Source organism: Rhea pennata, chromosome 27 (assembly GCF_028389875.1).
Source record: "Rhea pennata isolate bPtePen1 chromosome 27, bPtePen1.pri, whole genome shotgun sequence".
In the NCBI taxonomy this organism is placed as follows: domain Eukaryota; kingdom Metazoa; phylum Chordata; class Aves; order Rheiformes; family Rheidae; genus Rhea; species Rhea pennata.
In genome coordinates, this window is record NC_084689.1 from 4,126,151 (window position 1) to 4,143,315 (window position 17,165).

Here is a 17,165-nt window from a genome sequence, read left to right on the forward strand (position 1 = left end):
CTGGTTTCGCCCATAGCCTGGGATGGCTCCACTGGGGGTCTTTGTTCTTACCACCACTTTCAAACTAATTGAGTTTGTGGTAACTCAGAGTCACTTTTAAGTCCCCTCATTTGAAAGGAACATGCATCCTTCAACCTGACTCATCACATTCAACGGCCTTTTTAATCAAGAGATAACCCTCCTTTGTCCCTCCACGACATCAGAATTTAGACCAAAACTGGCTCTTCGATAACAGACTGCAACACAGTAAGACTCAGAGCCAAATTAGCAATGACAACACATTCCTCATCAGAAACAACCACAAGGTGAGTCCCGAGACTCTGTTTTTACCTCCTTTCAGTGCTGCTGAACCCTGGAGCAAAGAGGATGCATCTTCCTTTCTAGCTTGTTAAATACGTGTAGGAAGGTACCAGTCTGCTGAGTCTTGGAATCAGGAGAGGCATAGACAGTGCTGTGTGCTGTAAGGGACTCTCTTTCACACACATACTGGCAATATATTCTGAATACTTGCTGTATGTGTGTCTCAGTTACAGAAGTCATGATCTCTTTGTCGGTGTCTGACACCAAACCAGCATTCAAAATAGGGTATCAATTACATTTTTGGCTACAAGAGCTGTCACATTACTACTTGCAGATGCAGCGATCATGGAAATTTATGGAAGTTGCACACCCCTAAGGACAAGAACCAAGTCTCCTCAGAGCTCACACAGTTTCTGGAGGAGAGCTAGGCTTCACTGAGACAGATGCCTTGAGGAAATGATTAGCCAAAGTAAAACGTCATTAGAAGGCATCCCTTCCAAAATACAACCTCATTTTCCACAGTACATACAGGAACACCATCCCCTTCATCCCCACAACACAGAGGAGAAAACAACACAGCTATTCAACAAAAAATTTAATTGTGTTTGGCTAGGAAACAAACACACACAAAGAAAAAATACGTTTTCATAAAAAAAACCCACATGTCTGGACATCTGAGCCAGTCTGCTCCCCCCAGAAGGCTTTGTATTGCTGCAGAGTACCTGGAGAGAGACAGGTACAGTTACTCTGAGCAACTGCTGTGTTACATGATGAAAGCTGGGGAGCACTTTTCACCATGATTACAGGGCACAGTTAAATGACATACAAAATATTTATGAAAAAAAAATATGTATTTTAAATAATGAACTTACAACAACTTAAACTTTATACAAAACATTACGGTTGCCACCTCAGTGTCTCAATCCTAGGAACTATTTTCAAACTCTCATCCTTCTGCTTTCCATCCTGTTTCCATCTCCGCAGTCTCTTTCTCCGAAGGGTTCCCTCTCTGAACAGCTCAATCCAAAGTACCTAGTAATGCAAAAAGTAGTTTTGGGAATCAGACAGGTAACAGAAATCTCGGTGCATGAACAACAATGTTTATAAGCTCCCAAAGGAATATGCAATAACTTCTAAAAGTTTAAACAATCTAAAAAGACCAAGAACAAATCTAGCTAGAAAGTATTGTACACATCTCAGGTTCCATTTGATTTTTAAGTTTTTCACCTCTCAGCAACAGGAGAGGGATAAAACTAGTTACACCATTAACAATTAAAGAAGTGCAACACAGGATTCTGCAAATGATTAAGCTCTTCCTCTCCCAAGAAGGAGACGATTACACAAAATATTGAAATCAAATTAAACCAAGCAGAAACTCACCTTCCAAAAAGGCAAATTCATCAATCGCTTCAATGGCATTATCTGCAAAGTGAAGTGATAACAATTAGCATAGATAAACCTACATCCATATTTGCATTTGCTTCAAATATCAGTATTTGAATTTAAAATACATTAGAGTGACCAATTTCAAAGAGGTTTATTTGTTCTGAAGGTAATATGTGAGATTATTAGCATAATATTTGGTAGAAAAGAAGTTTTTCTCTCTCATCTTCGGAAAAAGAAGCAGCACCTATGACAGCTTCACTGCAGGGGACAGAACCTTCCTCTTAACAACACTTTGCCAAGGAGAGCAAAAAAACCAAAAAAAAAACTAGTCTCATACCCAGGTCTTTTCTCTGCAGAGTTTTCCTCTTTCCTTGCTGAGCATATACGTAAGCATCTTTGGCTATAGTTTCAACAAACAACTCCTGCAAAGCAAAAACATGACCATTTCACGCACAGAATGTGAGAGGAAGCAGGTAACATTCCGCAGGCAACGAGGAAAAAGAAAGGTCCTACAGGATTTTAGGAAGAAACCAGAATCTTCATCTTAAGATTTCTCCTTCCAATACATAGCCCCGAAAATAATAACAGAAATTGTTGAGCAATTATTATTGGACAGCGACGCACAGGAGAAGTAACAGGCAGGAGAGCAGGCTGAGGGGGTGTTAGGTAATTAGACAACGAGAGATCGTTCCTCTGAACGTGTCGGGGAGACCAGCCGCTCATCAGCTGTTCACAGGGCACTTTCTGAACCAGGATGAAACGCGTCCTGCACTCAGCGGATAAAGTGGATTAAGCAGCTGCCATTGTCCTCGCATGCCACCCAGCGGTATCTTAGCAGTTGGAAGTAAACACCTAGCAGCAAGCCTAAAAGTTACTGCAGGAAGAGATTGAAAGGGAGAGACAAGAGTCTGCACGTGGATGCTTTTGCAGGATGCTCACAGCACGGAAGCCAGCTCCTAACAATCTCACCGTGAGCTCACGGAAAGAGACATCCAACGGGTCAAACCCCACCTGTGCAGTGGGAGACACTTTCCAAAAAATCCAAACCAAAACAAAACAAGCAAAAAAAAAACCCCAACAACAAAACCTCTTTCTGTGCACGTTGTGCTGATTTATATATCACAAACTCTTGGCCTGCCGTTCAAAGTAAGCAGGAAAACCACACAAAACAGGCATGAAGCTTTAATAGCACTGACACACCTCGTTCCCGTGTCTTGCACCAGCACAGGCCCAGTGCTTTCCTGCCACCACATCAAGCCAAGCACGTTATAAAAGCTCTGCAGACAAGAAGCAGATTTCCACAACCAAGTCTGAATCACAGAGATGGCCACAGCCTCAGAGCACTGTTGACCATACCAGGAGAGGAGATTTTAGCCCCAGCCAGCCCTTCTTTAGCTTCGCCAGGTTTCTGTCAGCAGTATTTCTATATCTGGGCTGAACAGGACCAAATTTGATGCTCACAGTCCCTGGAAAGTTTCCATGCAATCAACAGGCAACACAGAAAGGAGAGTTGCTAAAAATCGTATGTTCTAGGAGACCTTAGCAAGGCCTGTGAGCTACCATCCTTTCCCACAGCAGTTCTGTCTACTTACTGACCGCTAGGACAAGCTATGGAGGTTTCTCTTACAAGAAAGCAGGGAGAGAAAACCTCTCAAACCCTCAAAAAAGCACTAGAGGAAAAACCCAAGAGAACAGGTCACCATCCTACAAATACTGAAAGCACCACAGAACGCCTGAGAAACTTGGCATTAAAAGCTAAAGCTTCAGAAGCGAGCATAAGGACTGAGGGGCAGGAGGATCCCCAGGCAGCGCTGCGGGCCGTGAGGCAGCGAGCGGGGCTCAGAGCTGGCGCTAACCCCGCTAGCCGAGAGCGGCTTCGCCGCGTCCAGGCGCTTCACCGCCCGCGCTCCAAGAGCCGGGAGCCGAGCCAGCGCCTCGCGCGCTGCCCCGCTCGCTCCCGCTCCCCTTCCGACTCCGTTTGGGGACGACGCTTCCACCGGGACGATGCGGGATTACGCCGAGGCGGCCGTCGACGCTACCCGGGCGGGAAGGCCGCGGCGGGCGCTCGCAGGGACCCGCCGGGCCGGGCCGGGCCGGGCCTCGCCGTGGGGCGGCCCCACACCGCGAGGCCCGGCCGCGTTTTCCCCGGCCCCGAGCGGGGTTTTCTCGCCCCGAAGCCGCGGGGAGCCGCGGGGCCGGGGCCTCACCGTGGCCCGCGCCAGGATGTAGACGGCCTCCTGGCTGGCCAGGCTCACGTCCGGGTCGGCCTTCACCAGCGCCTTCACCCGCGCCAGCGGCAGCCGGGCCAGGCGCAGCGGCCCCGGGCACAGCGGCCCCGCGCCCGCCTCCTCCGCCGGCTCCGCCGCCGCCGCCGCTGCCGGCACGGCTCCCGCCGCCGCCGCCGCCGCCGCCATGCCGCGCCGAGGCGGCCCGCGCCTGCGCAGCGGCGGCGCCGGGCAGGGCGGGCCGCGGGGCCGCGGGGCTGCTGCCCGCCCTGGGCAGGGGCCCGGCCGCCGCCCTGCCGCGGTCCCCGAGCGGCCCGCGGAGCGCGGCCTCCCCGGCACGGCCCGGAGCCCCTCGCCGGCACCGCAGCCCCGGCCCGGAGCCCCCCGGGCAGCACAGCCCCGGCCCGGAGCTGCCTACCCGGCACCGCAGCCCCGGCCCGGAGCCCCCCAGGCAGCACAGCCCCGGCCCGGAGGCCCCCCGGCACAGCAGCCCCGGCCCGGAGGCCCCCCGGCACAGCAGCCCCGGCCCGGAGCCCCCCGGCACAGCAGCCCCGGCCCGGAGCCCCCCGGGCAGCACAGCCCCAGCCCGGAGCCTCCCCCGGCACCGCAGCCCCGGCCCGGAGCCCCCCGGGCAGCACAGCCCCGGCCCGGAGCCTCCCCCGGCACCGCAGCCCCGGCCCGGAGCCCCCCGGGCACCGCAGCCCCGGCCCGGTGCCCCCCTGGCACCGCAGCCCCGGCACCGCAGCCCCGGCCCAGAGCCCCCCGGGCACCGCAGCCCCGGCCCGGAGCCTCCCCCGGCACCGCAGCCCCGGCCCGGAGCCCCCCCAGCAGCACAGCCCCAGCCCGGAGCCTCCCCGGCACCGCAGCCCCGGCCCGGAGCCCCCCGGGCACCGCAGCCCCGGCCCGGAGCCCCCCGGGCACCGCAGCCCCGGCCCGGAGCCCCCCGGGCACCGCAGCCCTGGCCCGGAGCCCCACAGGCAGCACAGCCCCAGCCCGGAGCCTCCCGCCGGCACCGCAGCCCCGGCCTGGAGCCTCCTGCCGGCACCGCAGCCCCGGCCCGGAGCCCCCCGGGCACCGCAGCCCCGGCCCGGAGCCTCCCCGGCACCGCAGCCCCGGCCCGGAGCCGTTCTGCGTATTCTCCGCAGCCAGTGGTCCAAGCTCTGCAGCGTGGCGTTAGGCCCCCGCTGCGTCCCCAGGACCTCGCCTGGGACCATCCCCGTTTCGCCAAAGGTTGCGGAGGCTCCGTTCGAGCCCTGCCCAAGTTCTCTGCCGGGGATGTAGCAGTCCGCGTCAGGCCAAGGGCCGGCCAGAGCTCCTCTGGGAACCACAGCCCGTGGCCTGGGCGGAAGATTCCCCTCTGCAAGGCAAGGCTTTGCTCCGCGCTGACGGGATTGACTCAGCCTCTGCACCTTTCCTGTCTCTGAGGCAATAAACGGTGAAAACAGGACATTTCAACACATTGATGGCCTAATTCAGCACTACGCCATGCAGAGCACTTCCCCATCAAAGCCCAGCTCTTCTGCAGGTCAAATAGTCTGGATGCGTCTCAGCGTCTGAAACCTGGAGGCCTTATAACCCTTCTCTGAGGTAAGGCGCCTGGGTTCCTGCGTGCAGAGCTGAGCCGACGTTGTTACACCACCTGCACCGGCTTTGCTGTTTTACTCGAACACAGCTGGTAGGGAATGAAGCCACCAAAGAGCAGACCATGAATCTCTTCCAATCTCTGCGGGTCCCATGGTGCTTTGGAGACCTGATGAGAAGCCCGGCCATGCTGGCCTTGGTGAAATGAGGACATAATCTGCCTTCTTGCTCGTTGTAGGAACCCAGCCACCTGAACTCAGATTCGCTCCCCAAATCAAAGCCTCTTTTCCAGCTACCTGTCAGGCCATTTTGTGAACAGCAGGGCTTGATGGACCTTAAACTTCTCAGCAACATCGGAGCCTAGTATTGAAGACAGCAATACAAGAAAGCTGTTCCTCCTCCTCCTCTTGTTGTTTTACATCATCAGACTACAGCTACTTCCTGACATTAAGCACAGCTTCTTGCCAACCCTCAGGGAAGAGTCTCTCGTTTCAGAGGAGACGGATTCTGCTGCTGGTGAGAGAGCCTCACCTTCCACAAGTACTTGTGCTTGGATGCCTCTGGTGGTGCTTAGAGTGGAGATGAGCGTGTAGAAAGTGTCTGCTGATGGAAAATGGTAAGTAATATCTGCAGCTGGGCCGCTTGCACTTGGGCTGTGTTGTGTCTGGGGACAGGGCACTGGGAGTAGGGCAGTCTCTCCCACTGTGACGCTTGGAAAACTAGAGGATTTCTTTGGCTTCGTCACTGCAAGGTGCTAGGTCCTTGCTCCTCCTCAGCGAGTAGCTTCCCTCTTTAGACAATAGTTCTTTTGTCCCACTGGTGCGTATTGAAACCCTAGCTAATCTGAAATAGCTGCTGAATGCCAGACAAACTATAACATTATCACTTTGTTCTCTAGGCTAGCAAATGTACAGCAAAAGGCAAAATCTTTATGTGCAGCTGACCTGATCCAAGCTTGCAAAGTCTCTGGCGAGTTACTGGACTCAGTGCAAGAATTACCAGGTGACACTGAATTGCACAAGAGGTTAGATATAAAATCGGTGAAAGAAGAGAAGATTACATTGTAGTACTGAAGCCAGAAGACCAGCTATTGATGCAAAATACATTGAAAAAGCTAGAATTTATCAGAACACGGCAACAGCAGTACTGTATCCCATAAAAAACTTTTGCTCATGGAATGGCTCACACTGATATTCACAAACATTTGAATCATTCAGAAGCCAAATGCATGTTTGGGAATATTGAAAAAGTTGTTTTATTCACTAATTTATCTGAAAGCTCCACTAACTAGTGGACAGGAAATAGTGAATTCTCTTGTCTATCACAGACTATTTTTAGAGTACTCAGCTCACAGTCTTTTAGTAGGGGAATTTTAGGTGACTACCACACACAGTTCCAGGGATGTAAGGGGAGCTTGCACTTATTTAGGAGTGTAAACTTGAGCCCTTATGTCCTCAGAATTTGCTCTAGTTTCTCTGCACGTTAGCCCTTCCTTGGTGATAAGAAAAAAATATGCAACCACAAACTCAAATTGAAATCCCAGAGGGAGGAGAACTTCAAGATCTAGTGGCAGAGCAAACTTAGCAGACCAACTAGCTCTGATGCAACAGGACCTGGTGGTCCTGGTGTAATGGAGTGGTAGAAAAAATGGGGAAGAAGAAAATGATCTCTCCCCTACTATCTGATCCTTCTGAGAAGCTTATAAAAATCTACCCACATCACACCTAAGGTCTCTCCCATACCTTGAGCTTGGCCCTCCTCTCCCAAATGTCATCCATACTCCTTCTGGCAGCCTTTCTTTGGAGATTTCTGAAAGAGATGCTTTTGGGGCACTCAGGAAGCTCAGGGGCAGTTTTGGTCTGAGGCTGAGACACTGATGTGTCCTAGTTCGTTGTGTGCGCTCAGCACAATGTGAGTAGCACAGGAAATGCACTGGTCAAAAAAGTAGGACAGACCTGCTGCCTCTTCCCCTTACTTGCACAGACTTCGCTAGGATGAATTTCAGCAATGCCATCCCAGGTTTTCCTCCAGTGATTTCTGTGCAGGGTGCTGACTGCTCTGTGCTGTCTCTCCCACGCAGATATAACAGTCTCCAGTCCCCAGGCAGCCAGAGCCACTTCTCCTTTTGGCATTGGCAGTCTCAAAGCAGGACATACCCCACATGGACGTGCGGTTGCTTCTACGATAATGAGGGAAGTGGTGTTTGGGGCTGCTCTACACAGTGCTTTCAAAAGAGACTGTGAGCAAGCTGCTTCACTCCTCTCTTTCAGGGACAAACCCAGTGACACACACTGAGTCTTTAGCCAGAAATCATTTCCTTTGCAAACTGTGCATCTAACAGCACGATCCTGCTGTTACCCATCAGATAAACTGTGGCACGGGACCGCTGGCATCACCCATCAGCAGTGAAGTCTCAGAAGCCAGGCTGACTGCTGCTTGGGAATCAGTATTTCAGCAAGGTGGTCCTTTTCCCTGATCAAGGACCACAGACATGAAGCGGAAGGTCCAGGGGGAACACAACCACCTCCCTAGTGTCCAGGATTTGCCATGGCCTTCAAGGGAACCAGGACCAGAGCAAGGCAGGTTGCTCCCATCTGAGCCCTGTGCAATATATGTCTCAAGTTCTGTCCTCATCAGCGTTGTTACCAGTATGACAGTCCTCTGCCCTGTCCCACCCTCATAGCAAACTGAGGGAGGATCAGATAAAAAAGGCTCCATAAAACTCCTCTTGGATGTGTTCATGGTGGTGGGACCTGTTCCTGGCTTGGTGCAGTCTGCCCAAGGAGCTATTTCCTCAGGCACATTCCAGGACCACTATGAACAAAAACTACTTTTCTGCAGGAGGCTCAGTGTCAGGTCATGTTGAAATGATGCTGTATTCTCTCAGCTGAAATGTTATTTTGGCTTTGATTCATTTTCCTTCATGGTGTTTTAACTGGAGATTTCTTAACAGTCACAGACACATCTGGAAGGGAAAGAGGCCCTTGTGAGGCATCTACGAACAAAGCTCCGGGGAAACAGGAAAGATGCTCCTAAAGCAGGCAGCTGGCCAGAGAATCGCTCTGCAGCATCCCATGCAACAGAGCTGGGACAGACCTCTGCACCAGGTTCCAAGGGTGAGCCACCTCCCGAGCTCTCCAGGACCAAGAGAGTGGATTTCACCAAAGCCCCTCTGTCTCGCAGTAAAGGCCAGAATGAGGGACAGAGTTTGCCTACTCATCCCTTTAGTGAGAACCCAGCATGGGTGACACCACAGCTGAAGAAGGGGATTGCTAAAGAGGCCAGTTTCCAGTCAGCCACTGCAAAGCCAGGAGGAAGAGAGGCATTGAACAAGGACATTGGAGCCACCTCAGATCCTCCCCAGAGAAGCACAGCCCAGCAGAAATGGCCACCTGTCAAAAACAAGGGTTCTCCAATAGTTCCTGCTAAAGGAGCAACCGTTCCAGCTTCCCTGAATGCCGCAGGAAGCACCACTGAGACAAGGCCTCCAGCTCTGCCTCGGAGGAAGCCTTTGCCGCACATCAAGGCACTGGGAGTGAGGCCAGCCAAGCCTAGGCGCCCTCCTCTTGTGGATCTGGAGAAGTTCAGTGCAGCTGCACATCCTGGGGTACACAGCCATCCTGCCACAGAACCATCAAGGAATACTCAGCCAAGTATGGCCAAGCACCTGCAATCCTCCTACAAAGGCAGACCTAGGAAGGAAAAATTCCCCAGTTAGGGTCTAGAGCTCCTGGTAGATAGAAATATTACAGGAGGTTTGAGGAAGAGGTGGGGGGTGGTAATGACAAAGGGGCTTTTATAGACGCAGCATGTGGAGAAGAATGAGAGAGAAGGACGGTAGGTGAAGACTGAGTCCAGTGAAAGGCACTAAGACCGTTGGGGGCTGGAGCACATGGTGAAAGAGGAGATGCTGAGACCTGGCTTTGTTCAGCTGGGAGGAAAGAGGGCAAAGGAGATCCTATTGCTGCCTACAGCTTCCTAATGCAGGTTGTAGAGAGGATGGAGCCAGACTCTTCCCAGAGATGCAAAGGAGCAGGACCAGAGGCAACAGGCATGAGTTGCAGTGGGGGAAATTCTGGTTAAATATGAGGAAAAGCTTCTTCCCTATGAGAGTAATGCAGCCCTGCAACAAAGACTAGAGAGATGGGGGATCTCCATCCCTGGAGCTGTTCATATCTCAGCTGGATGGGGCCCTGATCAACCTGCTCTAGCTCTAAAGCCAGCCCTACTCTGAATAGGAGGTTGGACTAGAGACTTCAGATGTCCTTTCCAACCTGTCCAACGTATGATTGTAAGAGCAGACAAGCGTGACTGGTGGGAGGTGGAGCTAGTCTCCTCCGCTCCACGGAGGAGAAGCACTTACACACCGTTTGGCTTAGGGGCAGAGCGATTTTTAGGGCCTGGTTTATGATTGTTCGTTACTTGGTAGAATAATCTCAGCCGTGCTGGGATATTGTATTGTGGATATTCCTGCCAGCTGTTGACTGGTCTGGCAGACCAGGATGGTGACAGCTAGGAGTCTAGTGATAAAAATAATGGCATCCTAGCAGGGATATACGTACATAGGGGATTGTACAGGGGACAGCAGCACTCCTGAGTACATGGAAATGTCCGGGACTTGTACTGATTCTAGTAAAACTCTGGGTTTGGGGTGTTCACCACATTCAAAATACCTATCTCAGCCTCTTCCCATTTCCTCACTGGTCCAGGGAGAAAAGAACATTAAGGACATGGGAATATGTATATTAAAGCTCCCTATTGAGCTCCCTGGTGAGTCATGTTCCAGAGTGTAGGAAAGGAGAGAAAATCCCCAAATAGGCCAGAGAGCAAAAACTCCTCCCTGTATTCAGATCTGCAGTCAGTTTAATCACCCTGCATCATTCCGTCCAAAAAACTAGCCCAGGGAGGCTCTGAATTTCAGAGCAAGTTAGAGCATTGAGGAGAAGACTTGAAATAATCTCTTGTGACTCCCTCCCATTCCTCTTTTTTATCATAGGTTACCTGAAACCGGGTAGTACTGCATCAGTCAAAGCACGATTCCCACCACAGAACGCTCCAAGTTTAACAGGGTAGGTATCAAGGTGGCACTTATTTCAGGTGCTTTCACTGTGCTGTCTCAATTCAATGGAAAGGTCATGAGAGGGAATGCCAAGAGCGTCCTTGGGTTTTCCTGCCTATTTTTAGCGCCCAGCTTGAGACAGCAAGTTCCACCAGTGCGGAGTGCTATTCTTCCATGTGGCTGTAGTTTAAATCTCGTGCACAAGTGAGAAAGATATAGCCAAGAATGGGGGCTCAGACCCGTGATCCTTCAGCCCTCCAATCTCCAGACAAACTCTGCCAGAGAGCAGGAACATGCCCATGGGTTGGTGCATGATGCTTGTCCCGCTGGCCTGACTGCAGCCATCACACCCTGCTGATGCTCCTCATCACCTGGGGTGCTGTGCCCCATTTCTGAGCCTTGCAAGGAGCTGCTGGCATACAGCACAGAGCTGCCATCCCGCTCTGCCCTGTACTCAAGGCCAAACATGGGTGGCCCAGCTGGCTGCCCCTTGTTGTCCAGCCCTACTCCTAGCAGGCTGTTCAGACCCTCTACCCTCAAACCCCAGTGCAGTCTCTGCAACTCAGCTTTCTAATCACAGTTTCCCACTGCTCCAGGGAAGAAGATGAGATATACGATGACGTAGAGCCTGTCGGACTGCTTGGGAGAGGCCAAGGCTTTCCGCTACGTGCTGCATCCCAGCCCCCAGCATGTTCCCGCTCTGGAGGAGGTACGTACAGAAGGAGCTGTGGTGCTGACTGTGGATCAGACAGCCCCAAGGCCCCGATGACCACAGGCAGCCAGTGGAGCGTGCGCTTTAAGCAGCTGCTCCCATGCACATTTCTCTGCAGCCTTGTAAAGGGCTTGGGTAACTGAAACTCCCCAGTGCTCAGAGGACTGAAACTCTCACTCCCAAATGTGCTTATCAGCTGGATCCCTCCCAGGTGAGCCAAAAAGCATCAGCTGAGCCCAGGGATGTCCATGGCCCCTTCTCTGTTACCAGGAGTGCAGGCAGCCCTGGAGGCTGTGGAGAACAGCTGCTCCAGTACTGCCAGAATGTCCTATCATGCCCCAGGTTGTTTCAAGGTGTTGCTCTGAAATCAGCTGCCAGACACTCCTGGAGGTCCCAGGGCCTGGAGTGGTGGAGGGGAAAGCTCTCCTTGCCATTTCAGTCTCCCTTGCCTGGCTGTTTTAACACTCCCCCTCCCACCTGCCCTCCTTATGGAGACAGCTTTCACCTGAAGGAAGAGCTACATTAACTTCAGCTTCTTCCCAAATGACATACACTGAACAGAGAAATGCCATTTACACCACAGGAAAAGCGTTAAGTTTCTACCCAGATTTGCTCAACTCCATTGCTGAGTTGCACCGAGCAAACCATTCCCCTGCAGAGGAGCAGGACAAGGAGAGGAGATCCATGGCTGGACTCCTGGTTGGGCTGTGCACAGGCATGGGATGGGATGAAGAGTGAGTGAGTGACTGGGAGATGGCTGGCCCAGTTTCCCCCAGTATGGCCTGCAGATATTCCTTGTGTTGCGTCTCAGAGGGCACCTACACCATTTACCAGCTTCACTTGCACTCGCCTCTCTGAATTTGATTTTACAGGCGGAGGAGCTGGTCTAGCCGCTAACAATGTGGCCATGATGCCAACTGCACAGAGGTAACAAGAGTTTTGATGATTTTATGGGCCCAAAATTGCCAGGAAATCGGGACTCATCGCCAGTTTGCTATGCTATGGCAAAGCTGGAGGCTTTGCAATAGGAACGTCTGTGATGAAAAGCACAAGTGGCTGAAAAGTTTTCTAGCTGGCAGGAGACCAGAGAGGACTGTCGGCGCAGTGGGTGAGCAGTGCAGTGAGCACTGTCAACATGCCAGCCCAGCCACCGCTATCAAGAGCAGCCACAGTAAATCTGGGGGGCCCTGCTGCCCCAAATACACCTCCTTCCTTCCCCACCATGACCTGTCTGTAACTGTGGCTGAGTTTAGCTCAGTTCACGCTAGGCAGAAGTCTTAAGCACTGAACAGTTAAAAACCTTCCATGGGTGATACAAAGGTGTGAAGCATCCCAGATCAGGCAGGACTAAACCTGAACCGAGAGCCTAGTACCCTGGAGGGAGGCACCTTTGGGTGCTGGGGGAAACCCAATGCAAAGGAAACACTACGGGCCACAGATAGGACAACAGCCTGGGAAGAAGGGGATGGGAAGGAGCGGAGAGCTGGGGTTACCTGAGCTGTCCTGTGATTCTCGATGACCCTGCAGAGAAGGCCAGATCTTTCAGAGGACGAAGGTGATGACACTCAAGGAATGCAAGAAGGAAGAGAAGGCAGACAGGGAGTTTCAGAAGAAATTCAAGGTAAGCAGTAATGAATGGCTACTTAACCCTCTAAGCTAACCCTCACCTACCCCCCACCGCACCCCGAGAAGGATGTAATGTAAAGGCAGAGAAGAGTTGTGCACTGCAGAGATCAGGCAAAATGCCTTTTATCTTGGAATTAACCACAGATGTGAAATTCCCCATTACAAGGCCAGTAGTGGGTCCATGGCACCATGTGCGTCTGCATGCCGAGAGGCCAGGGCTCTGCAGGGAGCCACAGCAGCCCTCAGGTCTCTGCTTGGGTATCTGCAAGAGGAGAGTAGGAATTCCCAACTCCTTACTAGATTCTGTTCCCTGCAAGGACGTCAGGAAGCCTTGAACATCTGTACTGTGGGGTTTTCCAGGCTCTCTACTCAACAGTAGCCTTTCCTCCCCCACAGCCTGCTAGTGGCAGCTGAAAATTGTCCCCTTCCCCACTGAAATATCCCAACGTAAGACTGGTCCCACAGAACATTTTGCATAAGAGGAATCTGCTTTTTCCAAGAAGGGAGAATGATCAGAGCTGCCCAGCTCACGCTCCTCCAGGGCAGCTGCCTGAGCTGATGCCAGGGTGGTAGCAATGCTGTTTGTGTTCCAGTTTGAAGGAGACATCCGTGTCCTGACACAAATGATGGTTGACCCTGCAGCGACGGAGAAGAGAGGTGGAGGGAAGAACCTCCCGCTCAGACGAGGAGAAATTCTAGATGTCATTCAGTTTACAAATAGGGAGCAAATTCTCTGCCGAAACAGCCAGAGGAGATGTAAGTCAGTGCGGTTTGAGGCTCTGCCGAGGGATAGCACAGGAGGACAGTACACAGTTTTCAGGCAGTTGCTAGCAGAAACATCTTTCTTCACACACACACTGATGGCACTGATAGACTGGAGGGGACATCGCCATCACCTTGCCATTAAAGAGAAGAGACTCAGCATTTATCCTGGGTCTCAAATGTTCCTACTTCCTTCTGCAAAAATGTCCTGCTCTTCTTTCCACTCAGCACCAGCCTTTGTGCTTTAGCTCAGCTTTGAATCTCCCTCTGCTAAAAGCCTCTGCAGGAGCAGCCTTTTTGCTGGGGATCTCAAAGCTCTTTAGCCTCTGTAGTTTCCTTTCTGCCTGCAAACAGCAGCTCCCATTGCAATAGCTGCATTGTACATGCCTACCTCTCGCTCCTACCCAAAAGCAAAGCAGACTTTTGCCAGCGCATTGCGCTCTCCCTACATACACTGGGGATGTGAGATGAAACTAAGCCCCCCGCATGCAGGACAGGGACACGCGCTGGGGTGCAACCTCCCTCTCACCCCTTCTGCTGGCACTTCCTGACGTCCTTTTCCTCGCTGTCTTCCAGATGGCTATGTGCCCCGGGCCGTGATGCTACACCTGTGAGTACCCCTTCCCCAGCCGCTTCCTCCCCATTCCAGAAGTTGTAGCAATTGCACACTCAGCACTGAACCAGCCTCGGCCTTTGAGTGCTGACTCAAAACGATCCCAAGGACACAAACTGTGCAGCAATCCCTAAGGATAATGCCTGCTCTTTAACCTGAAGGGAAAAATCTGCCCTTTCCAGAGATTTTGGGTGTCAGAAGAGGTTCTGGCACTGATTCATGAGAGAGGGAGAGTAGCAATTTCCCAGGGCTTTGTCACCCCCTCCTCCAAACTGCGGTCGCTTTGCATGGGACCTGCCCGGCACTGCTCAGATGCTGCCAGCCGCACAGTGCAAAGGGCAGCGCGACCCATCTGCACAGCTGGGTCTGAGGCTCCCAGCAGCCCGGGACAGGACTGCCGTCGCCAGTGCGAGGAGGAGCCTAGTGAGGGACCGAGCCATGCTCTCCCCTGCCAGAGGATCCCATCTCTGCAGGATGGACAGCCAAAGGAGACTCACGTCATAGTTTATATGGCCTTGCGCAAGGCTGCTTAAAGGTCCTAGTGGCATGGGGAGCAGGGCAGGGATGGGGCTTCGAGGAGCCGAGCTGTCCTGAACCAGACAATGGCGGAGAGAAAACAGCAAAGAGCAAAAGGGTCAGCTTTTGCCATGGTTTATAGGGGAAAAAAAAGTCCTATTTCCTGTTGTGTTTGATCCTTTGCAATGGCATGGGGAAGGGCAGCAATTCATCCCAGCGTTGCGGACATCAGCCCAGAAGGGTGAGTGTGAATCTGAGAGGAGGCAAAAGGGGCTGGGCACAGCGGAGGGGTAGGAGCATGAGTTGGCCTTTGCCTTGGTGGTGGGAGGTGGTGGCAGCATTCCCGTGGGTGGCCACACTCCTCACAGCACCTTGTTCTTTTTCTTCGTAGGGACACTGACATCTATGACGACGTTGAGATTTATGGTAGGTGCAGAAGTGAGTTGCTGCCTTAGCTTCTTGCTGAGGGGCTGGGAGCTGCCTGCCCACCTGCCCCGAGGTCCAGGGCACTGCGCCCTCTGCACGGGGAAGGCAGCAGAGGTATCCTGAGCTCCTGCTCGTCCAGGCCCCCCCGGAGTCCAACAGACTCAGAGCAGGCAGAGATCACATGGGCCCATGACCCCTTCTCCAGGCAAGCTCCCTGTGCCAAGAGCCAGCATTAGGCCCCCCTTCCTGTCCCACTGCCATATCTGCAGCTTCCCTCTTTCAAGAGCCATGGTTTCTGTGGTTTCCCCAGTCTCTCCCTCTCTCTGGGACATCCTTTTCTTTCTCTTAGTTCCCCAGAGGCCCTCACATTCCTCTGTTCCCAACTATTAGGGCTTCCCAAAACCATTTCCCTTCTCATCTTGCTCCCTCCACTTGCTCCCCAGCCCGTAGGGACCTATCAATGTTCTTTGAGATGTGCCTGATTATACAACGAACAAGGGATGCCCTTTCCGGAGCAGTTGCTGACTCCTGGAATGGGAACTCCCTTCTCTATGTTGCAAACAGCTCAGAAGATGGAGATAAATGTCTTTTAACTGTAACAATTAACAAATATTTTTATCTATTCCTGTCTAGCAGGTTGAGCAATCCATGCTAAAGCAAAAGTCACAAGACACCATCAACAGAGAGACGTCTCTGAGGGTCTAAACATGAAAAGCTCTATCTGTCATGCTCCCGCTGCCTTTCAAATAGCCTGCCAAAGTGACTGTGTCTTTGCCGAGCCGAAGCACTGGAAGGCTCACCATTCTGCAGGGATCTTGTCCCATAAAAGCAGGGACCAGCCAGAGGGCTGAAAGTGATCCTTAAATCAAACTGTCTTCTCTGTGGCTTTATTTTGTCTGTGTAAAATACGGCAATGATTTGAGAAGGTTTCATGGTCTTAATTGGGGATTGCTAAATCTGTTTTTCTTTCTTGTTTTGAAATCCTTGTGCTAGAAAAGGGGAAATATCACCACAGTCGGGTTTGAAATGCCAGTACTTGAGATGTGATTACCAAGGAGATATAAATAAAAGACAGCAGTTAGAAGGAAAGACACTTTCAAAAGGCGCAGCAGCCTCCACTTCATCTGAGCTCTGAGAAACCTGCTTTGTGGTCACTGCCACCTCCCTGGCTGACACAGAGCAGAACTAGTGGGGACAAAGTATCAAATTCCTGATGTGCACGTCTCATCCTTACATCTCAGACAGGGATGTGAACAGGCATCAGTCATTTCTGAGTGTGTTGCGCAAACCTTCAGAGCACCCCGGTTGTCTCCATGCACTGGCCAGGAGATTAAAGCTTGGTGGAACTTCAGAAACTTGGTTCTAGTTCTCAGCTCTGCCACAGTCTCCTCGTGTCACCTTAGACAGCTCTCTCAGTTTGAACTGCACTTCCTTGCCATGGCCTCTCATGCATCTTCTGGCTGGGTCCCACCAATCCTTTGGCTGCCTCCTGCACAACTCTCTTCCTCCAAAAAGTCCCTTGAACTGAGCCAGCGTCAGATTGGCCAAGGAAATATTCTAAAAAATTGTGGATAGCAGTGATTATTGAGCATGCATCCCAGGAATATCCCGTGGCCCTCAGACTGCTTCCCTGCAAAACTGCCAGGAATTATTGGGATCTATATGCCCATATTCCTGTGGGCATGTTCAGCATCATACACCAGTGCAATGGGCTGCCAAACAGTTCAGATCAGTGTGGACATTTGTTTGATTAACTTGTTAATGATCCTAGCAAGCACTCGTCCTTTTGCAAACTCTCCCCCTAATGAAGGCCTTACACTGAGCGAGAGGTGGAAGGGGGCACACTTAAAACTGATGGGAGCACAAACGCTCCAGTTGCATCCAGTGGCCGGAGACAGGATCCTCTTAGACCAGGAACCCCAAAGAAGAGGGATCCTTGGGCTCTAACTCCTACTCTCG

The 17,165-nt window shown here is 52.2% G+C and overlaps 2 protein-coding genes across 3 annotated transcripts; one reads left to right on the forward strand and one right to left on the reverse strand.

The window, feature by feature from the left end:
* Positions 1 to 880: 880 nt before the first annotated feature.
* POLE4 (DNA polymerase epsilon 4, accessory subunit) lies at positions 881 to 4,100 on the reverse strand. Its single transcript, XM_062596192.1, has 4 exons — positions 3,894 to 4,100; positions 2,024 to 2,108; positions 1,681 to 1,722; positions 881 to 1,332 (listed from the first exon to the last, which is right to left on the reverse strand). Exons 1-4 carry the CDS (start codon positions 4,098 to 4,100, stop codon positions 1,319 to 1,321), a joined length of 348 nt encoding a protein of 115 aa, XP_062452176.1. The 3' UTR covers positions 881 to 1,318.
* A 1,635-nt stretch (positions 4,101 to 5,735) lies between these two features.
* On the forward strand, positions 5,736 to 16,259 carry PRAM1 (PML-RARA regulated adaptor molecule 1). 2 transcript variants are annotated; one of them, XM_062596250.1, is made up of 10 exons: positions 5,736 to 6,108; positions 8,446 to 9,145; positions 10,489 to 10,561; positions 11,148 to 11,260; positions 12,136 to 12,190; positions 12,791 to 12,884; positions 13,483 to 13,645; positions 14,228 to 14,261; positions 15,172 to 15,206; positions 15,840 to 16,259. In XM_062596250.1, exons 1-10 carry the CDS (start codon positions 6,106 to 6,108, stop codon positions 15,845 to 15,847), a joined length of 1,278 nt encoding a protein of 425 aa, XP_062452234.1. In that variant the 5' UTR covers positions 5,736 to 6,105; the 3' UTR covers positions 15,848 to 16,259. The 2 variants fall into 2 exon arrangements, with proteins under 2 accessions (XP_062452234.1, XP_062452235.1); XM_062596251.1 differs by having other exon boundaries at positions 15,843 to 16,259.
* The last annotated feature ends 906 nt before the right edge of the window (positions 16,260 to 17,165 follow it).